At 56.9% G+C, this 24,198-nt stretch overlaps 7 protein-coding genes across 7 annotated transcripts; 3 read left to right on the top strand and 4 right to left on the bottom strand.

The window, feature by feature from the left end:
- Positions 1 to 593: 593 nt before the first annotated feature.
- E0L32_007149 (uncharacterized protein) lies at positions 594 to 2,138 on the top strand (the record flags this gene model as incomplete). The annotated part of the gene is made up of 1 exon (XM_031141861.1): positions 594 to 2,138. One exon carries the CDS (start codon positions 594 to 596, stop codon positions 2,136 to 2,138), a length of 1,545 nt encoding a protein of 514 aa, XP_030993974.1.
- Positions 2,139 to 2,927: 789 nt separating this feature from the next.
- E0L32_007148 (uncharacterized protein) lies at positions 2,928 to 4,420 on the bottom strand (the record flags this gene model as incomplete). The annotated part of the gene is made up of 6 exons (XM_031141860.1): positions 2,928 to 3,164; positions 3,242 to 3,625; positions 3,707 to 3,990; positions 4,060 to 4,071; positions 4,136 to 4,154; positions 4,382 to 4,420. 6 exons carry the CDS (start codon positions 4,418 to 4,420, stop codon positions 2,928 to 2,930), a joined length of 975 nt encoding a protein of 324 aa, XP_030993973.1.
- A 1,654-nt stretch (positions 4,421 to 6,074) lies between these two features.
- On the top strand, positions 6,075 to 7,932 carry E0L32_007147 (uncharacterized protein; the record flags this gene model as incomplete). Its single annotated transcript, XM_031141859.1, has 2 exons — positions 6,075 to 6,127; positions 6,210 to 7,932. 2 exons carry the CDS (start codon positions 6,075 to 6,077, stop codon positions 7,930 to 7,932), a joined length of 1,776 nt encoding a protein of 591 aa, XP_030993972.1.
- A 900-nt stretch (positions 7,933 to 8,832) lies between these two features.
- E0L32_007146 (uncharacterized protein) lies at positions 8,833 to 11,550 on the bottom strand (the record flags this gene model as incomplete). Its single annotated transcript, XM_031141858.1, has 2 exons — positions 8,833 to 10,468; positions 10,526 to 11,550. The coding sequence occupies 2 exons, from the start codon at positions 11,548 to 11,550 to the stop codon at positions 8,833 to 8,835; spliced, it is 2,661 nt and encodes an 886-aa protein (XP_030993971.1).
- A 1,328-nt stretch (positions 11,551 to 12,878) lies between these two features.
- On the bottom strand, positions 12,879 to 13,728 carry E0L32_007145 (uncharacterized protein; the record flags this gene model as incomplete). Its single annotated transcript, XM_031141856.1, has 3 exons — positions 12,879 to 13,150; positions 13,236 to 13,415; positions 13,716 to 13,728. 3 exons carry the CDS (start codon positions 13,726 to 13,728, stop codon positions 12,879 to 12,881), a joined length of 465 nt encoding a protein of 154 aa, XP_030993970.1.
- A 2,288-nt stretch (positions 13,729 to 16,016) lies between these two features.
- E0L32_007144 (uncharacterized protein) lies at positions 16,017 to 21,338 on the top strand (the record flags this gene model as incomplete). The annotated part of the gene is made up of 3 exons (XM_031141855.1): positions 16,017 to 19,577; positions 19,628 to 20,287; positions 20,346 to 21,338. The coding sequence occupies 3 exons, from the start codon at positions 16,017 to 16,019 to the stop codon at positions 21,336 to 21,338; spliced, it is 5,214 nt and encodes a 1,737-aa protein (XP_030993969.1).
- Positions 21,339 to 21,784: 446 nt separating this feature from the next.
- E0L32_007143 (uncharacterized protein) lies at positions 21,785 to 22,898 on the bottom strand (the record flags this gene model as incomplete). Its single annotated transcript, XM_031141854.1, has 3 exons — positions 21,785 to 22,063; positions 22,204 to 22,775; positions 22,847 to 22,898. The coding sequence occupies 3 exons, from the start codon at positions 22,896 to 22,898 to the stop codon at positions 21,785 to 21,787; spliced, it is 903 nt and encodes a 300-aa protein (XP_030993968.1).
- Positions 22,899 to 24,198: the final 1,300 nt, after the last annotated feature.

Here is a 24,198-nt window from a genome sequence, read left to right as displayed (position 1 = left end):
GTAATCAAGCCCACCCAGCCCACCGCGTCCACCTCTGGCTCGCTCTCCTCCTGCTGTCTTTGCCTGTCCGTGATCCATGATCCAGCAAATGTGACGAGCCTGGGAGAGCGAGTCTTGGGACCCGACAAAAGCACCCCCGACTCCCACCCATGGCGTCGTAAAATGTCTTGGCAACATCAACATCTCTTGGCATTGATGGTTTGCTCCCCTTCAAACAGCAGGACTGTGTGCAGGTACCTACATTGCCTACATTACCTACCTACCTAGCTCCTTCTCGCGGCCAGCCATGGCTTCTTCACCTGAGGCTCAGCAACCCGTCCCTTTCTTCCCCTTTATTGTGGTTCGAGTTTGCCTTCCCAGGTTTTGCAGCAGAGAGGGCCTCTCTCGCCCCTATAGTGATTGTGTTCTTATGAAGATCAGATGCAGTCACAAAGCCAGGATATCAAAACCCATTCATTCGACCCTTTTTACCTACCTTACTTTACCTTTTCGCTAGCTGCCTAGTAGAACAGCGCTAGCAGGTTTGGGCAACTAATACACACACACACCACATAGCTCCCGCGAGACGCGCGCGGGGGGGGAGAAACGGCACGATGCGCATCCTCACATACCTCTACCCGCGCCACCGCCGGCGGCGCATCACACTGCTCCTCTTCAGCTCCATATCCTTCATCGTCGTCTACGTCTTCTACACCAACGGCGGCGACATCCCCATGCCGACGCAGGGCCTGCGGCCCGCCATCTTCCCAACAGCCGACGGGAGCAGCAGCAGCAGTGGTGACGGCGGTGGTGGTAGTGGTATCATCAAACTGGACGACTCGTCGGCCGCCGCCCTGGCCCTCCAGCGGCCCCTGACGCCCATGTCCTACGGCACCGCCGCCCGCCCGCCCTTCAAGGGCCTCGACAACCTCGTCGCCGACCTGCCGGCCGAGCACGTCCCGGGCCTGGGCGGCGGCGCGCCCAGGCGCCTCGTCATCGTCGGCGACGTCCACGGCATGCGCCCGGCCCTCGACGCCCTGCTCGCCAAGGTGGGCTTCGACCGGCGCCGCGGCGACCACCTCGTCCTGGCGGGCGACATGGTCAGCAAGGGGCCCGACACGCCCGGCGTCGTGGCCCTGGCCATGGAGCTCGGCGCCTCGGCCGTGCGCGGCAACCACGAGGACCGCGTGCTGCTCGCCCGCGCCGCCCTCGACGCCCAGCTCGTCCCCGGCACCGAGGGCGCCGACCCCGACGCCGCCGCTGCTGCGCCGGTGTCCAAGGAGAAGCGCGGCCTCTTGTCGTCACTCTTCGGCGGCGGCGGCGACGACGCCAGGAGGCGCGCCCAGGACCAGGCCGCCTGGGAGGAGAAGGCCGCCAAGGCCGAGGCCCAGGGCGAGCGCTGGCAGCAGGTCAAGGACAGCGACGCCCGCGCCCGCGCCGGCGGCCCGGACCGCATGGAGGAGAACCCCTTCTCGCACGGCGACGCCGCCGACCGCGAGACGGCCGCCAGCCTCTCGCCGCAGCAGGTGCAGTGGCTCGCCTCGCTGCCCGTCGTCCTGCGCGTCGGCCGGGTCCCCGGCAGCGCCCTGAACCGCGTGCTCGTCGTGCACGCGGGGCTCGTGCCCGGCATCGACCCGGAGGCCCAGGACCCCTGGGCCGCCATGAACATGCGCTCGCTCGTGTACCCGGGCGACGACGAGCGCCGCCAGCAGATCCGCGAGGAGCTCGAGAAGAAGGCCAAGCAGCGCGCGCACGGCATCTCGGCCCTCACGGCCAGGGTCACGGACAAGCAGGTCGAGGCCGAGCTGCGGCGCCTCAAGGCGGCGGCGGCGGCGAGCCAACAACAGCAGGGCGGCAACAGCAGCGTCCAAGAGGTCGCGCTGCCCGTGGACGGGCACTCGGGCGAGCCCTGGCACGAGGCGTGGAACCGGCACCAGCTGTCCCTGCCGCCCGCCGAGCGCACCACCGTCGTCTACGGCCACGACGCCAGGCGCGGGCTCGCCGTCGACGAGAAAGCCCTGCCGTACACCTTTGGCCTCGACTCGGGCTGCTCCCGCGGCAACCAGCTGTCGGCGCTGGTGATCGAGGCCGCCGGCGGAGACGGCGGAGCCGTGACGCACAAGGTCGTGCAGGTCAAGTGCGACAAGGCGGCCGAGTGATGATGGGCAAATGGAACGGAAACCTGTTAAGAGAGGAAGCATTCGGTTGTTGAAGGCATGCATATGGCATTTCTGGATTCATGGAGAGAATAAGGAACCAAAGAGAGAGAGAGCGAGGGAGAGGACATGGATGGATGGTATGATTGCGCCAAAGATACCCAGCTGCGAAACCATGACGCATTACCGCATACGAAGACCATACACGCATTATACGGGGAGTTTAATTTTCCCCCGTTACTCTTCGCCGCCGACGAGAATAAAAACCCGTGATTTTTGAATCGAGACGGGGGTTTTCTGACGTATATATATTGGAGGGCAAGGCGTTTTTCTGCATGGCTTTTGACGTCGGGCTTGCATCGAGCACGAGAGGAAGGATATCCTCTTTCATCCGATTGCTACTGTACATACCCTGTGCCAGCGTGAATATGGCATCCCAAGAATAAAGTCAAAGTCAAATAACGCTCCTGAGACCATCCATACAAATGCCGTGTCATACATGATAACGAACACACTTGGGCGGGAAAATATTAATTTTTGATTTTGTTAGGTATTCTAAATGACTATATGTAAACTCCCTTACCCATGGAAGCAAGCAGTCAATTCGTTCCCCCACAACAGTGCACCAAAGGATCGAGTGATGAGAATATCGTCAATCTCAAATATGGCCAGCCACTCCTCTTGATTGAAGAGTGGCTCTTCCTTTTTGTTTGATTTTTTGTCTATACCGCACGGATCGTCAGACCCGCTTGGGGAGAAAACCCTGGTTCCGGTTCACCATGTCGAGACAATTTAAGCGGCAATCTTCTTCTTGATGATGTCCTTGAGGGTGATGGCATCGGCGGCGAACTTGCTGATACCCTCACGGAGCTTCTCGACGGCCATCTGCTCCTCGTTGAAGTCGAAGCGGAAAGTGGCCTCGTCGTTGATGTAGGTCTTCTTCTCAATGTTCAGGCTGCTGGCAGCGCTGGCATCGAGCTTCTTGGGGACGGACTCGGAGGAGTTGAGGAGCTCCTCAAGCAGGTTGGGCTGAAGAAAGGGGGGTCCAGGTTAGTGTGGATGGACATTTACAGGATCAGTCGAAGAGTAAAACGGATGATACATACGGAGATGGTCAGGTAGTCGCAGCCAGCGAGCTCGGTGATCTCGCCGGTGTTGCGGAAAGAGGCACCCATGACGATGGTCTTGTAGCCGAACTTCTTGTAGTAGTTGAAGATGGCCTTGACACTGGCGACACCGGGGTCCTCCTCCTTGGCGTACTCCTTCTTGGTGGAGGCCTTGTACCAGTCGAGGATGCGGCCGACGAAGGGCGAGATGAGGAAGGCGTTGGCCTCGGCGGCGGCGATGGCCTGGGGCAGGGAGAACATGAGGGTCAGGTTGCAGTTGATGCCGTGGTCGCGCTGCAGGATCTCGGCGGCCTTGATACCCTCCCAGGTGGAGGCGATCTTGATCAGGATGCGGTCCTTGGAGATGCCCTGCTCCTCGTAGAGCTGTTTTACGACGTCCAGGTCAGCAAATCATACCCAGATTAAACGGCTATTTGGCAATTTCCCATAGCCAGCGGTGCGTACCTTGATGATGTGCAGGGCCTTGTCGACGGAGGCCTTGGTGTCAAAGGAGAAGCGGGCGTCGACCTCGGTGGAGACCTTGCCGGGGATGATCTTGAGAATCTCCTTGCCGAACTCGACCAGCAGTCTGTCGAGGGCAGCGTCGACCTGGTCGTCGACAGAGCCGCCGTGCTTCTTGGCGTACTCGACAGCAGAGTCGATCAGCTTGGCGTACTCGGCCTTCTTGGAGGCAGCCAGGATGAGGGAAGGGTTGGTGGTGGCATCTTGGGGCTTGTATTTGCCGATGGCTGTGAAACAAAGGGTTAGTTGCACGTCTATAGGAGGTCCTTTTCTCGAGGAGAGGCGGTATTACTGACTTGCAAAGTCACCTGTTTTCGGGTTGGGTTAGCAGAGCTCTCGATGATGCGAGGGAAGAGGGCTTGTTTGACATACCAGAGTCGCAAACGACGACCTAAGCACGGGAAGCTTGGTGTTAGCAAGAACGGTCTATTATGAGCAGCGACAGTCGCGACAAGGACCAGAGGGCAATGCATGAGTGCTCGCCGGCGAGGCGTCCGGGATCAATGCATTGGGTGCGGCAACCCGGATGCTCCGAAGCTTCGGGGGCGAGCGCCGTTGCAGATTGCGGGCGATAGAGGGGTTATTCGTCATGGTGGGGGGTTCGAGTAATTGACTTACAGTGCCAGCGGCCTTGAGCTGATCCAGAGAGTTGGACATCTTGAGTCGGTATGTGGTTATCGAGAGGAGATGGGTAGAGCAAGTTTTCAGGTGTTCCAGCAAAAGACAATTGCGTCTGTGAGGCAATTATCAAGAAGGATGGATGGATGCGAGAAAAGAAACGGTTATGGTTATTAATGTTGAAACTGGCGGCGTTGGGACAGCGACCTTGGCGGATAATTATCCTCTGCTGGCGTTTGGCGGGGCTCTGTCACCCACGCTGTTTAGCGTCATACCTATGCCATTTTCGCCCCTCCGTCATGGGGCGGTTTTACCTCAGATGATGTTGATGCATCATGCACGATCAATTATCGCAGTTTTTTTTTCTCCCTACCACTCACCTCACAGCTGGATGGAGCGGTATCGGGCTGCCCTGTCCGTTGCCGCCTCCCCCCCTCCGTTACTAATAGCCTTACCAACCAACTTCTGCCGCTTGTTAAGCCCGTCCCGTTGTCCACTCCCCAAGCCCACGATGCGTCCAAGAGCCTTTTCCCTCCAGACTAAGAGAGACTTGAGCATCCCCGCGGAGGAGCACATCTCGTTTCCAAAACCCCATCTGTCGCCACGAGTGCGGTTGATAGCTAATCAATAACTAATCAGTCTCGCCTCTAACCCACGCGACGCGCATCTCGAGCAGCCAAAACCTTATATCTACGTATACCTGGCTTGAAAAAGATCAAAGAGATTAGAGTGCTTGACTACTGGCAAAATACGCAGCAGTAGTAGGAGGGTAGGCAAGCTTGCCAGATCTGGGAGACTTTTAGGGCCGTTTCCTTACATTCGTGCTCATCCTGCAGTGTGACACTCAAGAGCAAAGCAAATGACCAAGTCTACTTGACTTACTTCTCAGCCCGGAGAGCAGATGCCGCCTGCTGGTCGTCCCGGTCCTTGGCGGTTTGGGTATGCGACGCATAATCTGGGCCACCAATCGCTCGTCCCGTTTCGTAGCACATGTGTCGTGATCGGAGCTCTTAAAGCACCGCACCGGCGTCACGTACTACATCCAAAAGGCCCGTCCCGGTCCCTTTGATGCATGGCTGGCTGAGTCGACGGTATGCAGCTTTCGGAAATCAGATGCTTTCCTGACTTGCAGCCAGGTCGATAAGGTGATCAGTGTACTGGAAATCCACGTCTCGCCGAGGAGAGCCCCGTCGAATAGGATCCCAGTATGCCAAACCCACCAGATATGTTGACTGTCCTATCGTAAATCAACAAGGCTCATGATAACTGTACCGCGATATGAGACGGTCTCTCTGCCTTTATCTTGCCTTGGGTTGTTTGCTGCTTCTCGAGTTGAGAGCAAGATGCTTACTTGAGGTATGGGCCATCCAATGGAAAACCATCCAGGTTGATATGGCAGGCTGGAGGGTTCAGCAGGCAGGTCGGCGGACCCTAACAGCGTCTACCTTAATTCGCGGTGGAAGTTGGAAGTACCTCGATGCCCCTCCCCCGCTACACCGCCCGCCTAATGAGCGCCAGAGATACTTGCGCATGGATCACCACCAATTTTATTGCCGTGACTCAAAAAAGTCCAGACTCACACATGCGCCCGCCTGTGTCGATTGCGCCCACGAGACTTACAACGCAATCCACCTACGCGAGCAATTGGAACAACCTCTAGCCACCGGGCCATTCTCTGCACAAGGCACCAAACATGCCTACCATTGCCGTCGACAAGTATGAGCTCTTCAAGGAGCTGGGCGAGCAGTAAGATCAGCCATCCCCCACATTCGTCCTTACAACATATTCCCACGAGGTCCTCGGCGCTGACCCTCCTGGAACATAACAGGTTCACTGCCGACACCTTCCAAGACCTCTGCTTCGACTTCGGCATCGAGCTCGATGACGACACTGAGGACGACCCGGCGCGGCCCAAGGACCAGCGCCCGGAGCTCAAGATCGAGATCCCCGCCAACCGCTACGACATGCTCTGTTTCGAGGGTATTGCCCTGCACCTGAACATCTTCCGTGGCAGGCAGGGAATCCCCAACTACCGTGTGCTCGACATCCCCGAGGACAAGATGCAGTCCATCACAGTCCACAAGGAGACCGCCGAGGTCCGGCCCTATGTCGCCGGCGCCATTCTGCGGAACTTGCACTTCACCCAGGACACCTATGACTCCTTCATCGGCCTGCAGGACAAGCTGCACCAGAACCTGGCAAGGCAGAGGACACTCGTCTCCATCGGCACGCACGATCTCGACACTATTGAGGGGCCCTTCACTTACGAGGCCCACCCCCCCAGGGACATCAGCTTCGTCCCGCTGAACCAGACCAAGAAGATGAACGGCGAGGAGCTCATGAAGTTCTACGAGACGGACAGGCATCTGGGCCGCTACCTGCACATCATCCGCGACTCTCCAGTATACCCGGTCATCTACGACTCCAAGAGGACCCTGTGCTCCCTCCCTCCCATCATCAACGGCGACCACTCCAAGATCACCCTCGACACCAAGAACGTCTTCATCGAGATCACTGCTACCGACCAGACCAAGCTCGACATCGTGTGCAACATCATGGTGGCCATGTTCTCCAAGTACTGCAAGGACGAGTTCACCGTCGAGCCCGTCAAGATCATCTCCGACCACAACGGCTGTACCCGTGTCACCCCCAGCATGACTGTAAGGACGTTGGACGTCGAGGTGGACTACATCAATGCATGCTGCGGCATCAACGAGTCTCCGGAGCAGTTGTGCAAGCGCCTGAACAGGATGGCTTACACTGCCAAGCCCAGCGGTGACAAGAACATTATCAAGGTCGCGGTCCCTCCCACGCGAGCCGATGTGCTGCACCAGTGCGATGTGATGGAAGATGTCGCGATCGCCTACGGCTTCAACAACCTGCCCCGCTCATCGCCGCACAGGTCCGCCACCATCGGCCAGCCCCTGATGATCAACAAGCTGAGCGACATCGTCCGCACCGAGAGCGCCATGTGCGGCTGGACCGAGGTCCTCCCGCTGATCCTCTGCTCCCACGACGAGAACTTTGGCTGGCTGAACCGCGAGGACGACGGCAACACGGCCGTCAAGCTGGCCAACCCCAAGACCGCCGAGTACCAGGTCGTGCGCACGTCCCTGCTCCCGGGCCTGCTCAAGACCATCCGCGAGAACAAGAGCGTCGCCCTGCCGCTCAAGGTCTTCGAGGCGGCCGACGTCGTGCTCAAGGACGAGTCGCTCGAGCGCAAGGCCCGCAACGAGCGCCGCTTCGCCGCCGCCTTCTACGGCAAGACGAGCGGCTTCGAGGTCGTGCACGGCCTGCTCGACCGCGTGCTCGCCATGCTGCGCGTCGCCTTCCTCACGCACGAGGAGGGCCTGTCGGGCAAGGGCGCCGACTACGAGGTCCGGGAGAACCCGTCCGAGAGCGACGGCTACTTCATCGAGGAGATCGACGAGCCGACCTTCTTCGCCGGCCGCGCCGCCGCCGTCTACGCCCGCCTCGGCGGCAAGACGAGGCGGATAGGCGAGCTGGGCGTCCTGCACCCCAGCGTCCTGGAGAAGTTTGATCTGAAGTAAGACAGAATTACCTCTTTCCTGTTGTTGTTGTTGTTGTTGTTGTTGTTGTTGTTGTTGTTGTTGTTGTTTGAAAATTGCGGAAAAGACTGACTTTGATCTCTCTGTTAGATACCCCGTAAGCACGCTGGAGATCAACCTCGACATCTTCCTATAAAAAGGGGGGGTGTTGGAGAGAGGGCCAGTACTTGAATAAATGTTCAAAAGGAAAAAAAGAAAAGGAGAGAAGCATCTGGCGTCTAGATCAACTGATTTCTTGTCTGTTACGTGGTGTCATGAGGGGCTGAGAGAGAGGGGGGTCGCCGGTTTTGCTAGATCTTAGATCTCGCTTGTAGACGTGACGTGAATGATAGAACCAAGAAGCATTCCTACGTATGAGTTCGCAGTGCACTTCATCTGGCGCGTTTTGGAACTACGATTCCCTTGGTACATATCGCCATTGAGCAGCACATGTCTTGGATCCAGTCATCGTCGTCAACCTCCCCACGCAAGCAGCGGAGATTGGACAGAAGCGTGTAGAGCACATACATACACATCAGCAAATCTGAACAAGAGACATGGAAGAACGAACAGGAAGGTAACTTTGCATTTTCTTTTGCCGGCCGTGGTCACGTAACCAATACTTTCTGTCTTCTATATATATAGATTTTTACTTAGGGAAACCAAGAGGCGGGAGGAGGCAGAGCAGGTGTGGAAGTCGAATTGGGAAAAGGGGGGGGGGGGGGGGGAGCACCGTCCAACAACTACAACGCACGCATATCTGGTTCTCTGAGTTCGCAAAGACCAAAACGGTCGCACCGTGCGGTGGGGGGCCGTAGCAGGACAAACAATCCCATCCGGACCGTGTGTGCCACTGCACACAAATCAAAGCACAGCGACAAACGCCGTCTCGTCGACAGAGACCTAGTCCTCGGTGATGTCGCCGTACTCCCACATGCCCTTGCGCGCCTCCTTGGCCTCCTTCTCGGCCTCGCGCAGCGACGCGAGGTGCGACTCAAACACCTTGCTGCGCTCCCAGGCGCGCAGCTTGCGCGGCACCATGGCGTGGCCTGCGCGCAGCACCTCGCGGTTGACCGACTCGTCGCGCGCCGGGCCGTCGCTCGAGGCCTTGGGGTCGAAGATGGTGATGTAGCTCACGTTGTCCTTGGTGTCGACAAAGTCGAAGCAGCCGACGAGGTTGCGGCCCTCGGTTAGGTCGGCGATGAAGCTGACCGCGTCCTGCAGGTACATGTCCGAGGTCGGCAGCTGCACGAACGACAGCACGGCGTCGGTGGCCTGCGGCTTGAGGCGCTGCGTGCTGAACTGCGACTCGAGCGGGCGCAGCTGGGACCAGGGCATCGTCTCGCTGTTGCCGTAGTCGATGTAGACGACCTCGGCCTTCTTGGCGGCGCGGTCGTTGGACCGGATGCGCGCGCGGTACCACTGCTTGTCGGCGCTGAACCTCGAGGCGACAAAGTCGCCGGCCTTGGGGTTGTCCTTGATCGCCACGTTGTTCTTGGGGTCGAGGTGGAACTTGCTGAACTCGGTCATCATGGTCTCGAGGGCCGCCGTGCCCTTGCCCACCTCCTGGATCTTCAGCTTGCCGGTCGCATCAATGTTAGTGATGACGATGTCGCGGTAGTCCTCGGGTCGCTTCTCGATGGTAGTAGTCGCCTCGAATGCGGACTGAGCCGGAGCAGCCTCTTCCTCCTCCACCTGGTCCTGAGAAGGATCCCAGTCGTGCCACATGCCCTTTCTCCCCTCCTTTGCCCGCTTCTCGGCAGCGTTCAGCTCGGCGGCATTGCCCGACTTCTCTGCAGAGTACTGGTGGACTGATGCCAGACCCTCTTCGACGAGGATCTTGCCGAAGCTCTCGCGGTTGATGAACAGCTCGCCGATGAAGCCACCGACCTTGTCGACGTCATGGACATCGATCTCGCAGTCTCGCTGGTTACATCTCCTGTTGGCCAGATCCAGGGCCTCCTGGCCGAAGGGCTCACCCTTGTCCTGTGCTGATCGGCCAGGCGCGCGGGGAGCACGGATACCGGCAAGAACAAGAGTGAGCTTGACACCCTCGCGAGGAATCAGAATGGTGAAGCGGGATCCAGACTTGCAGAAGTCGACAATGCCCGGGACCTTCTTCTGTCTCTGCAACGTCGAAGCCTGGATCTTGGCCTTCTGAACAGACTCGGACACATCGGCATACTGCCTGATCTTGGGCGCCTTGCCGGACCACATGCCCTTCTTCTCTTCCTTGGCAGTCTCTTGTGCGGCGAGCAGCTCATCATAGTTGGGGGCCCTGTCGGTATCATCCTTACGATGGCGGATCACAGAGCAGTAACCCTCCTGAACCAGCATGAGGCCGACATTCTTGCCGTTCTGAGTGACGGTCGCCACGTCACGCGCTTCGAAATCGTCACTCGCAGGCTTTGAGCCGTCGATGTTGACGCGCACATGCTTGCCAATCAACTTCTTGCGGAGGAATTCTTTGGCCTCGTCCCTGAAGGGGGCCTCGGCTTGCTCGCCTGCTCTGGGGCCGCGGACACTGCTCAGATTAACTCTGCCAGGCGAGTCAGTCATAATGAATTCTGTCCAAGTCAATTGAAGGGCAACTTACCGCTTCTCAACACCAGCCTTGTTCCGGACAAGAATAGCATCGGCTCCAACAATCTTGGAGACAGTCATATCGAGATTGCTCTCGGTCGCAGCCTTGGCGACGTGGTGCCTGTGCAGCCGCAGCTTGGCATCCTGGGCCTTCTTCTCCGCAGCACGCAGGGAGGGCATCCTATCGCCCACCATAGTGGAGTGGAAGTCATTGCAGCGCGCCAGGCCATCCTGGAGGAGGAATTCCGCAATGTTGCCCCGAGGGTGAAGGACGGTTGCGATGAGCTGGCCTTGAGGGCTCGTTCCAAGGATGTGCACCTTGACGACTCGCTGCAGTAACCGCTGCTCAACGTACTTCTGGGCCTCCTTGCCGAATTCCTCTCCAGCCTGGGTCTGGCCGGTGGACTGATTTACCCTCTCGGTAGCAGGAGTGCGGATGCCAGCAACGAGGGTCATGACTTGGGCGTGCTTCTTGTCAGAGAGAAGCAGTCGTACAAGCAGACGGTCGCCGCTGAACACCCTCTCGACGATTCCGTCAACGGTCTTGCCCTTCCACTCCTGCATGAATCCCGGACCGCCCAGATCGTTCTGGACCTCGACGACGCCTCCTGTGCCGGCCCAGAGACCCTTGCCTTCGGTCTTGGCCTGGCCCTCCAGGTCACGAAGGTTGTCAAGCTTCTGGAGGAGCTCCTCATTGTCCTCCTTTCTCCCGGCATCTTCACGGACCTTGACCCAGCCAGCCTTGACGAGAGCATCCGGGATGACAGGTCCGTCCTTGATGAGCACAGTACCGTAGTCCCGTTGCGAGGAGGGCACAGTGTAGAGAACAGTACACTGGACTAGCTTTCCAACAGCAAGAGCTCGAAGGAACTCGCGAGACTGGAAGGCGAAGGGCTCGTCGCCGTCCTTGCTCAAGCGAGGGGCACTGACATAGGCAAGCGAAAAGATGCGCTCCAGATTCGGGTTGTTGGTGCTTGTCAGGACCAGCGTGTCACCGCTCAAGACGGACTTGACGTTTGCTTGGAAAGCCTTGGCCATGGTGAAGAAGCGAGATCCGTAACTGAACGTAGAGCGAAGGAGCAAGAATCCAGAAGCTGTCTCGAGGAAACAGTCTCAGTATGGCCTGACGTGGCAATTAGCAAGCGTTCGCCTAGGAAGAAAAAGTCGATGCTTCAGATTTGAGAATAGATGTTGTGTGAAAAGTGAGTAAAGGGGTTTGTGGGGGGCGATTGTGATGGACAGGCGTGGATATGGCGGTTGCGTCGTCAAGTGAGTCTATGTATGAAACCACCTTGAGACCTGGGGTGGGAATTTGAGCCTCAGATACAAATTGTCTGCTCCCTTGGCTTTTGGAAGGAAAAGCACAGAAACGTGATATTTGCTTTTTCAGGTAGCGATGGCACCAGAAGCACTTGCACTCCTCCAAATTGGACAACGTCCTGGCTGTTTAAGACGTCGGTGAGGGTGGCGCTGAAGATGAAGATGGGTGGAGATGGGGCGAGGGGGGAGCTCCCAAATCGGGGTGCAACACGACGACTCGAGCATTTCCTGAAGCTTGATTAACAGATCGACTTACCACTAAGACCTGAGGAGAAGCCAAAGAGCAAAAAATGGAAGAGTAAGTAGGGGTTTGGAGGAGGGTTGAATATGATCAAAACGTGGAAGGAGAAGAGACGGAGCTGTAGTTGAAGTCGTGTGCCTCGTCTGGTCTTTTTGACAGCTGTTCACCTATTTTGCCCTCAAACGTAAGTGTGGGGAAAATAACAACACAATGATGGTCTGGCCGCCTTTTATTAGGGGGACCCTTTTAGCAGGGGTAGATCCTCCAACCAGCTTTAAGCGAGGGGTTTGAGGGGGAAAAGTACTCTTCGATGGTGATGTGTTTCAAGCAGTTTCTCAATTCCGCGCCAATTCGCTCTGTTTATCACTCAGTATGCACTCAGTGCCGTGATGCATGTACATGGAAGACCTAAACAACATTGCATTCCCAAATTGCCAGGTCGAGACTGCTACCTAGGTACTTCAGGATACTACCGTTGGGGTGTTGAGCGGGCCTCCTTTCTCACAGCTGGGATCTTGGTGAGCACCCGAGGGAATTGGGAAATCTCAAGAGCATGTTCGTCAACGAGTTTGTTAATCACCAGCCAACATCAATTTGTGTCATGAGCCACGCGCAAGCAGATACACAACATGTTCTCAGCACTTTGTAGGACTTTTATTAGCACGCAAATTGCTACCTGGTTGCCTCATTGCCACAGCATCACCTCGTACGAGTGCTGCTGGCCGGAGACTGTCTGTCGAAGCAGAAATTCAACTATCTGAACGAACCCGCAAAGGACAGGACGGCAAGTCGCCAAGTGCTATTTCTAGTTGGAGATACCAATGACACCGCAAGCAGGGCGGGGACCGGCGTTGCCAGTCTTCAGACTCTCCTCGTTGCCACCCTTGCCCAGGTCGTCGGTGCCGGCGTGGACGACAATGGTGCGGCCGATGACGCTCTCGGGGCCGATCAGCTTGACAAAGCTGTCCTGGACCGAGCCCTTGGAGTTGCCCTGGGCATCGGTCTCGATGTTGCCGAGGTCACCGACGTGGCGGTTCGCATCGCTGGGGGCACCGTGGGTCTTGCCATGGGGGTTGACTGTTTGCGCCGGGTAGGCCCGTGTTAGAATGCTTCCAGAATGTCCAGAATACCTTCTGGGGGAGGCTAGATAGGTCTGACGTACAGTGAGGGCCGGCAGAGGTGCAGCCGTTGGTGTTATCACCGAAGGTGTGGATGTGCATGCCGCGCTTGGCGTTGGCATCGTGGCCAGTGATGTCCCAGGTGATGGTGGTGGGAGCAGACTCGGAGGCCTGCTCGAAGACGACGGTACCAGAGACCTTGGAGTCACCACGGACGACGCAGACTGTTCACTGCCGCATCAGCAACTCTGTGACCGAGAAGGGAAGCTGGGGCATGTAAAAGTGACATGGACGAGGAGCCTCATCCGCTCCCGCCAATCCTCGCGGCCGACAAGGGTGCCACGAGGAGGTTGGCCATCAAGGTGGATAAATGAGGCCGGCGTGGGAGGCTGCAGACCATGTAATGTGCTCAATCCAGCTCAAAGAGGTGCCTCTTGAGATGGAGTAGATCTGATCTGCCAGCCCGGGGCACACAAACACCACTGAACCGGCGGGGTAGACAGCTAAGGGTGGAGCTTTCTTACCTGCTTTAACCATTTTGACTGATGTGTGTGCTAGATTGGGGTTTTGTTTGTTTTGGCGTAAGTGATTCTTAGGATACGATATGTTTGCTCAAGCAAAGGAGGACTGTACGACAGAGGATGAAGTGGGTTGGGGAGAGGTTTTGAAGGCAAGCTCAGCGAGGAGGGGGAATGGGGATGTATCGGAAATCCGAGGAGCTTGTCTCCATGACCACCCCTCACCAGCACCAGAGGCCAGAGCAACGTGAAGACGTCAATTCGACGCAAAAAAAACCAAGGTACCTCGAGCTACAGCTGCTTAGCAACGCTGGGAGACGACCGCTGGAGCTGTTCCCCCCACTGGAGGTCCTTCTTAGTAATGGAGCGAGGTACCTATTTCGTTCGGGAGGGGCTTCAAAATGTCGCCAATTCCGTCATCAGAGCTTTCCCCCGCCCAATGACCGAGGCGAAGCTCCAGTGTTCGTTCACCCATTAAGCTTGGGCCGGCCCCACCCCACGCCGATAATCGCTATGTACTGTTCGCGGCTCGCCATTCCAGCTCGGTACTTGCTGTCAGAATGCTGAGGAATCACGGACATAAACTTGCATCTCTCAGGTTGATGTATTCCAGCGGCGTCCGTCGGATCCTGCTTTGATCTTTACTGGTTCCTATGGGCCTTAGACGATTAGGCTTTAGATGGCCAGAATTGGGCCGTAGTTCTGATATCTCTATATTGATTGCGAACGAGGTTATTCATTGGTATCATCCTTGCTACCTAGATATCCTCCCAATCACAGAGTTATGACGATTAGGGTAATCATTACTACACGAGTACGGAGTACAGGAAGCGACGGACGAGAGACACCCTCAAAGGTAGTCAGGTTAAGCACCAAAGTGCCAAGTGTTTTGATGGCGTCCTGAGATCTTTGTTTTGTGGCCAAGTCAAGTTGCCAGGCTGGGAAGAGTATCGGTACCGTATATCATTCCCTCCGAGTTTCAGATTATGTGTGCCTCGGAAGAGAAGGAGTGAACTTGTTTCAAGTGAAACATCCCAAGGGTCCCGCTTGATGTGAAGCAGGGCCCGACAAACAAGGCCTGTGCTCCAGATAGGTAGCTCTAGACTGCTGCTGGTCACCTACTGCCAAATTATGAAAGGAAAGGTTAATGTAGTTCCAGGCTCTGTTGAAGTCGAGAAGCGAGGTGAGAAACTTGGCATGGAGGAACCGAGTGGTTCTGTTTCACTGTGAATGGAAGCCAAGTAAAACTGTGCTGCTTTCATTACAGTATAGCCTGGCTGAGAGCGCACCCCGGGATGGAAGTTAATTGTAGTGAATAAGGTAGCTATCTAGATCTACCACGCCCTCCATATCGGAGTGACGAAAGAGCAATCTCCTCATTCATTGAAAAATTCAACGACATTTTACGACGATACGAGGCCGAGCTTTTGTGGATGGACAGGGAGCAAGCACGGAGTAAGCAGCATTGAGTTCTATCCCAGCCCTGGAGGGTTTGGCTCGTCCAAAAGCCCACCAGAAACGAGGGCCCCAGGTTGTCAAGAGGGACCTGGCCAGCCGTGATTGGCCCGTTTGCGGCGCACATCCTACCCATAGGCGGACGCCGAGACTGGCATCTGCCTCACCTTCATCGGGGACACTGCGCAACGGTCAGTCGCTGTTCCTAAATTGATGTTCTCCCTCGTGTTGCGGTCGGCAATGATAAAATCCTCCGGGCATCGATTTCCAGGAAAACCCTCGAGCGAGACTCGATCATTACCCTCAACCACGGCCGTCCTGCCGCTGATTGTTAACGGCGCCGAGTTACCCGAGAGCTGATCTGCGGACAGTCGAGTCCAATCCTCGGCGACCAGTTCCGTCAGGCCTCCAGCACAGCACTCACAGCTGACTGAGGTCATACCGAACGGCAGTGCTGATCCTGCCACCCTCTGAGCCTCGCGATTGCCAACAACCACGACTCTGCGCTTCTGGATCTATCCCAATCCACTCGAGGCAAACCGTCCACTGTGCCGTGATTTGGGCGCCCGCCACCCTCGGCCTACCTACCTACTTTTATCTAATCGACTCTTGCGACCGCCGCAGCTCGCGCGTACCAAACCCAACGACGCCTCCCGGCCTCTATCCATTGTCTGGCTCGCGCAGCCGTGACTGTGCACTGGGATATGCTCTAGTCAATGCGACGCATGGTTTGTCCTACGGGAAAGCGTACTTCATATTTATCGGTGGTGTCTTGTCGCAGGCTACACGCCTGAGCCTCGCCCATCTGAACTCAACCCCTCCTTGTCACCCTGACCTCCCGCGACCAGCGCCATGTCGTTTCGAGGTGACGACCAGCGGCGTTACGGCCATGTTCCGCCCGTCCAGTACCCTGTTGCAAGCCAACATGACCAGACTCAATACCCCGCGAGGCGACCGAGTTTCAACGATGGCGACGACACTGCCTTCTTCGACCAGGGCCGGCAACCCCCGCCTCCACCGCCACCACCACCACCACGAGGCGAGGACGAGCTCTTCTTGACGAGCCCGACCTCGCCAACCTCGGCCACGAGCTCGCGATTAACCTACAGCTCCTCTCAGAGTGCCATGTCTGGCTATCAACACCAGTACCAAGGGCAGGCTCCCCCAACTCCATCACATTCCTACAATCCACAGGCCTTCGCTCGATCGCAGTCGACTTCTCTGCCATATCACCCGGCCTCGCGGTATGCGTCTTCGACCAGCCCAACATATCCGACCCAGCAACAGCAGTCGCCTGTTGCCTACACGCCGCAGACCTATAACCCTGCCGCCTATGCGAATACCAACGCACCGCAACGGACTGCGACGTACGCTGGCTACAACAACTACGCGCACAGCTACAGCTCACCGGCAGTGCCCCAGACCACGACCACCTACGGTCAAGGTGGAAATCCCGTCTACAGCCCATCCCAGACGCAGGCGCCGTCCTTATCAGCCCAGCCGTCTTATGATCCATCCCTCTCGAGCGGGCAATCTGGCACGCCGAGCACCCTCCCCGCCACACCCTACGACTCATCCTATTCCACGACCTTTTCCGGCGGGTCTTATTTCAACACATACTCGGCGAATGGTGCAAGCCCTTCATCGGCAGCATCGGCAGCACCCGCCTCAGCACACGCTGCTGCAACCTCACAGGCTCCCTATCCGACATACTCCCAAATCCCAGTAGGCCCAAATTACTCGGCTGCTGATCCCAACGCCTTCATCAACCGGGTATCCCGCTCGAGCTCCACGGCCTCGTCTGTCCCATCCCCTCCTACTCACTCATCATCCTCGCCGGGTCTCCAGAGACACCCGACCAATGCACCACTTCCCAGCCGGCCGATGGAGAATGTGCCCGAGGAGACTGACTGGGGTTACAGTGGGAGGGCCGGAGCGGATGAACGGCTAACGCAAGACAGTTTGATCCAGGATATTGTTGCAGACCTGGGAGTTGCAGCCAATCCACAGCGGCCACGACCCATCAACGGCAATGTGTCCGGCGATGACCTCAACCGCCTCAGGCACTATGATTCGAGTGCTTCAACCGCACATTCTATGGATGACGGAACGGGGGCTGATCGCTATTCATCAACTGCATCAACAGTAAATAGGAACAATGCACGCTCGGCCTACGAGTGGCGCTCCGACGACAGCGACCCGGAAGGTGCATTTGGAGTCTACGAGATGCAGCAAGCAGATCTTGAAAACCGCAGGTTTAGTGGAGACACGGTCGTCCCGCAGTCTGCGACGACAACCGTTCCTACGCTATCCCCGCAGGCAGAGGAACAGCAGCTGAGCGACACAGAGTTCGTTGGTATGGACCTTGGCCTGTTTAGTGGAGGCTATGCTGGAAATCTTACCTATGGAAACGATGTTGGCTCATATGCCAATGAGTTTGGCTCACCGGCTGCCTCGGGTCAGGTCTACGAGGACGAGCGTGATGTTCGGCCCTTGCCGCATTCGCGCTCTTACGGAGCTGAGCCGCCCTACCCAGAGGACGATCACATGGATTATGGCGGCACCGGTGGCCTCCAAGCGCCCAATATACACCGCTTGAGCTTCGATGAGGGCGAGGAGCGTGTCTCAGTTCATTCCCAACACAGCGACAGCGAATCGCCATACAAAGATGACTATCCAGACATGTTTTACCATCCTGGCCTCACGAACAGGCCGCTTCCCGCGATACCACCGGGCTCGGATAGCAGTTCGCTTCTCTCGGTTCAGGCAGCCAACAAGGGCCCATATCAGCATGGATATTCACTGAGCGGCGACTCTGGGTACGCGGGGTACGGAGCTCAATCGTCACAGTCTGTAGAGAGGTCTGTCTCTCTGTCTAGTCACAGCAACACGCCCCAAGTGCACTTGCCAGGCAGAGCACGGACAGACGCCGCCGAGGAGCGGAGGAAGGCGTCGAAGCAAATGACACAGCAGCTCTCTGTCCAGACTGGCGGTGCATATGAAGGACTTGAGCCGGCCGCGAGCCCTAACTCGATGGCATTTGACATGATCACATTGCCCAGCGGCCGACGCAAAAAGTTTGTACCGTCGAAACTCAGTACCGGTGACATCCGACGATGTGCGGAACCCTGGGCCTTGAGTGGTATCGCTTCTTGGATCCGGGAGATGGCCGAGGGCGAGCCGGACCTGAAGAGGAAGACGATCGAGGAGGGCCTTGTCAAGCTATTCACAGAGAAGGTTCCGACTATGAATGTCGCCGACGCTGAAACTCTGGCTACCATGGTTGCCGATGAGATGTTTGCGGCTGGGATCCTGATCCCTGAGGAGGAGTGGGTGAAATTTGGCCAAGGCTCCATCAGTGGCGTGCTGTGGCAATTGACCGGATTGGGATGCTACGCGCCGCGGCTCCACGAGAACGAGATGCACGGCAGGTGTTACTCTCACCACTGTACCAGGACCTTGAAGAAGGCCAACCTCGACGATCTCTTGTCAGAGGAGTCAGTCAAGAAGGAGGACTGGGTCACGCACTACAAGATCACCAAGGAGATTATCGAAGGAAAGCACAAAAAGGAGATCGAGCGCCAGAACGTACTGCACGAAATAGTCACAAGCGAGGAGGAGTACACCAACCAGCTCGACGTTCTGCTTGTCCTCTACAGGAACCAGTTGCGCGCCTGGCAGCCCCCTATCATCCCGCCGACCAAACTCGATTCCTTCATCAAGTCCGTCTTTGGCCAGGCCGAAGCCGTTCACGAGACGAACAAGAATAACCTACTTGCTCAGCTCAAGTATCGTCAGAACGAGCAGGGACCGTGGGTCGTCGGCTTCAGCGACATCTTCCGCGAATGGATCCGAAAAGCGCGAGAACCCTATATCAAATATTCACAAGCGTACCCTTATGCGTCTTATAATGTTCGACGCGAAGCCAACAAGAACGTCTTGTTCCGTCAGTTTCTTGATCACGTTCGAAATCACAAACGTTCGGATCGCTTGGGCTGGGATACTTTCCTGAAGGCCCCCATTACGCGACTTCAGCGGTACACTCTTCTTCTGAATACGGTTTTGAAGAACACTATTCAGGACAGCGAGGAAAAGGTCAACCTAGGCAAGGCTATTGAGGAGATCAAGAATGTCACTCTCGAATGCGACAAGCTGGTTGCCGAGATGCAGAGGCAAGTATCGCTGGTCGAATTGCAGACAATGCTGGTGTTCCGTCCCGGTCTCGCATCGACACTGAACCTGGATCACCTCGGACGAGAGCTGCTTTGGCAAGGAGATCTTCAGAGAATGGGGTCTAAAGGTGTACGGTGGGTCGATACTCATGCGTTGCTCTTCGACCACTTCTTTATCCTCGCGAAGACGGTTATCACCAGGGATGGCAAGAACGAGAAGAAGTACGATGTGTCGAAAGAGGTATGTCGGTCTGTACATTCCTCTTTATTGCGTTGTTACTAACGAGTCAGCCTATGCCAATGCCGCTGCTCATTCTTGAAAGCATGAACGACGATCCGGTCTCCAAGCAAAAGGGTCTAGCAGCACCGTTGGCAAGGACAACCACTGCGGCCTCCTCAGACACAAAGCTGAACAAGGTTGCTTCTAATGGAACCGACCGCCCTGGCCTGGAAACCACTGCAACGAGCTCGTCGATGACCTCGGTTACGCGCTTGGGCCCGACGACCTCGAACGAGGAGGGCAAGATTCTGTATCCTTTCAAGGTCAAGCATTTGGGCCACGAGATCTACACGCTCTATGCTGCGACTCTCCAGAGCCGGCAGGACTGGGTCAACAAGATCATCGAGGCGAAGACCAGGCACGCCAAAGCGCTATACACTCAAAATGCGGAACCGTTCCGTCTCCGTGTTGTGGCTGATAGCGCTTTTGCGTACGATTCAGTCTCGGCGATTGGCAAGACTCCTGCGGTGTCGATTCGGGGCACTCCCCTGGACAGGGCCATTCGAGAGATGGAGCAGGTCTACGGTCCCGGGCGAGGCCCGGCACCTGTTTGTCGAGCTTCCGTCAACTGTGCTACTGCTTTCACTGCTTTTGGCAAGTCCATTATCGCTATTGGTACCGACTATGGTGTGTACATCTCGGAGGCTTCGGACCCCCGAGGATGGACAAGGGTGAGTGATCAGCCTGGCAACGTGTTCAACAGTGCAGGAAATGCTAACAATGTTACAGTCGGTCCAAATCAATCGTGTGACCCAGATAGCGGTTTTGGAAGAGTTTTCTGTTTGCTTGATCCTGGCAGACAAGTCTTTGATCTCTTACCCATTGGACGTCGTTGCGCCCGTTTCCAACTACCCAGCCCCGGCGCATGACAACTCGCGGAAAGCGCCGCAGAGACTGGCCAAGGACGTTTCCTTCTTTGCCACTGCGAGGATGAAGGATAGGATGCTGCTGTTTTACAAGCGGAAAGAGGGACTGCACAACACGTTCAAGGTGTTGGAACCAGTCTACCAGAAAGCAACCGAGAAGAAGTCGAGGCTGTTTGGAAGTCGAAAGGGAGGCTCCGGTAATACCGAATCCTTCCGCGACTATGACGAATTCTACCTGCCGGTGGACTGCTACTCGATCAATCTGTTCCAGTCGTATATCGCCGTGTCCACGGCGAAGGGCATAGAGATGTTGACTCTGGACAAGAAGCAGACCATGTCGGTGCCACGCGACCTGACCATGCCGGCTGCCGCTAGCATCGCAGCCCGGCTACGCGAACAGAAGCCGTTGGGCATGTTCCGGCTTAACGAGCAGGAGTTCCTGCTGGCCCACGAGGACTGCACCGTCTACGTCAACAAGCACGGCGAGGTGTCGCGGACCCTGATCATGGAGTACTCGGGCAAGCAGAAGAAGGCCAGGGCCGCGACCATGTTTGGCCAGTACCTGCTGCTCTTCAACGAGGACTACGTCGAGGTGCGCGACGCCGACAACGGGCGCCTGAGGCAGATCATCGCCGGGCGCGACGTCAGGTGTCTGGACTACGGGTTCAGGGGGCCGACGGGGACCAACGTCTCCACTGCCTCCATGGCCAACGGCGGGGCCGCCCACTTGCCCGAGGGCGTGGGGCAGGACTCCAAGGGCACTGTCAAGATCTGCATGGCGCATCCCGAGGTGCCCGGTGCGCAGATCGTGTTGGAGCTGTTGTTGAACGAGGGCCATTTACAGAAAGGCCGATGATGTAATGATCAGTCAGCAGAAGGGGGACGGTTGTTGGGTTGATTAAAATAAGAGGCATGGATCGAGGACTAGTTGGATGATGATGGTTTAGTATCGATGATTTTCTTGGAGACATGGGGCTGGATGGACCAGGAGTGTTTCTTCCTCCCCGGCCTCCCCTCCTACTCCATGTGAAGGAAGCTGAAAGAGCTGTGGCGCGGCGTTTCGGCGAGGAGGGTCTCCCTTGTTTTTTTTTCTTTTTGGTATACCATTTGCTTTTCTGCGCCACCCGATGTCTTTTTCTATTTGTACAGGGTGAGATACCTGATATGACTTCTGGACAAATTTATATGACTTTCATGCACCAACCCTACCTGGCCAATGGCAAGGGACGCTATATTTCAACATTTCTTTTTTCTTTTTTTTTGGTTCATTTTAGAATATAACAACGTGGACCAGTCAGCGTCTCACACCTTGAGCCCGTTCTCCCTGAGTGACTTGTACAGATTCTCCTGGAACTCGCGGTAGCCGCCGAGCACCATGCTCCTGCCGGTGGGAGGCACGTTGCCGTACAGCGGCACCACGCGCGTCTGGCCCGGCTCGACCACCTCGAGGATGGTGCCGTCGCCGTACTCGTCCTTCTCGCAGAGCGCGAGCATGGCCTCGGCGCACTCCTCCGGGGTGACCATGTTTTCGATGTCGGCGGCGGAGAAGATGTGCTTCTTCTCCTCCACCATCATGGGGGTCTAGACACGGTTCCGTCAGTGGTTAGCTTGAGGAACTCCCAATCCGCAACAGCTAACGCACAGCTCACGGAGGGGGACCGGATAATGCCATGGAGGGGGCCATTAAGGGAGGGCAAAGGAAGGGGGGGTGGGAAGCTTACCCTGACACCGCCGGGGGCGATGGCGCCGACCCGGATGTTGAGCTCCTCCTTGATGCCGCCGATGCTGCGGACGAAGCCGTGCAGGCCCGACTTGGCGGCGATGTACATGGGGCTCGCGAAGCTCGTCACGTATCCCGCCGTGGACCCGGCGTAGACCATGCAGCCCGGGATCCCGCGGCCGAGCCAGTGCGACATGGCGAGCTGGGTCAGGCGGATCGGGTGGGTGAGGTTGACGTCGATGACGGCGTAGGTGCCCGGGTTGGCGCCGGCGGCGTCGACCGAGGGCGAGTCCGGGTTCGTCGCCGTCCGGGGCGGGGACCAGAAGGAGGACCAGGGGGGCTCGAAGATGCCCGCGCCCGCGCAGACGATGTCGACCTGCGGGAACTGCGCGGCGCCCTGGGCCATAAGCGCCGAGATGTCGGGCCAGGAGCGCACGTCGGTGCGGCGGAAGGAGACCTTGTCCGCGTGCGCGGCGACGAACTCTTGCGCGTGCGGGCGCAGGGCGAGGTCGCCGATGAGGACGCCCGCGGCGCCGCGCTCGAGGAGGAGCTTGGCGAAGCAGAAGTTGATGCCTGTTTGTGGGAGGGAGGTTCTTTTGTGAGCAAGTGTTCTTACATGGTGAGGTAGCTTTTGAGGGCATTACCTGAGCCGGCACCGGTGATGACGGCGTACTTGCCCGCTACGGAGTACGACATGGTGAGCTAGTCGGACTCGGAGCAGACTGGTCTGATGGGATCGTGTAGGTCAGTTTGGTTGAAACGCTATGTACGGCTTGAGTACCAGCTCCTTCGTATACAGGGTGTCAAGAATAAATTACAACAATAACACACACGCGGGGTCTCGAAGGCTTCCCGTTCACGGCAGCCCCGGAGTCTTAAAAAGGCCATCGATTTCCCGTACCTGATCGCCCCCGCGCCTCGTGCACCGGAATCTGGCATGCCGCCATGTCTAGCATTAGACTACCCAGTTTGGGAGGCTGAGCACAACTTTCCCCGCGGCACTCAGGGCACCCGGACAAGATGGGAGCTAGAGAAGGACCAGTGCCCGGGAAAGCTGTGAGAGGGAGTCCAGACGGCCCACCGCCGAGACGCGCCGCGCGGGCTCTTAGCGGATATGTTTAACCCGGAGCTGGCTGGAGCCCCCGCTCGATCTCCGGATTGAGCATGGGGTTCTTGGGGATTTTAAACAGCCTTTTCATGATGCCCGCATTGCATGATTTGCGAGATGGAGGAGGACTAGCGATGTTTGGTTTATCCGTCTTCGCCGGAAAAAGAATCAGCACGACCCGAAAAGGAGTTCTCAGCACTGATCATTGATGTGAGTCAATGTTGTTGGCTGGGCACGATGTCTTGTTACGGGCATCCTGGTGAAGAATGCTCCTCTTCATCAGACCATGGCGTGGGTGATCTAGATGTATCTGGGACAGTAATTACCTAAGTCTTTGTGCTTGCCAATTGCGGGGGATGTTGGTGGTTGGAACTTCCGCTTTGGGTGGTCACTGACATGGAAGTTCTTGATGCCTTCGCACCTGCCTTGGTCTCATACTACCTTATGATGGATCCCAAATATTGAGCAAGCTGTCTCGCCAATCCTCCCTCAACCCAGATCAGACCACTATCATTTTCCCTCGACTCGAATGCTACTTTGTGGTGTAATCTCCCTCACCGGTGCGGTTCAAATTTTTCATGCAATTCATCACACCGGATTCAATGACCCATGTCTCCTCATGCAGGTGCAACGGCAGGGAGCGGCGTGGGACTACGAATATCAAGGGCTTGCCCCTTTTCTTCTGGATTTTCCCCTTGTTTGACCTCAAAACTTAGCCTGAGTGAATCTACTCAACGCCACTGCTTCTTCTGTCTTGTCCCTTTCGCCCCTACAATATTGAGCATGAATTCAACATGGGCCCGTGGACCGCAACGCCAATGCCTCTCTGATCTGGGTGTTCAGCCTCCACAGGAAGCGGTGCCAATCCTAGTTGCACGTCTGGATCAA

Source organism: Thyridium curvatum, assembly GCF_004353045.1.
Source record: "Thyridium curvatum strain D216 chromosome Unknown NODE_42_length_358865_cov_86.645117, whole genome shotgun sequence".
NCBI classification, from domain to species: Eukaryota; Fungi; Ascomycota; class Sordariomycetes; order Thyridiales; family Thyridiaceae; genus Thyridium; species Thyridium curvatum.
Note: the sequence above shows the minus strand (reverse complement) of the source record. Positions and strands in the feature narration are given on the sequence as shown.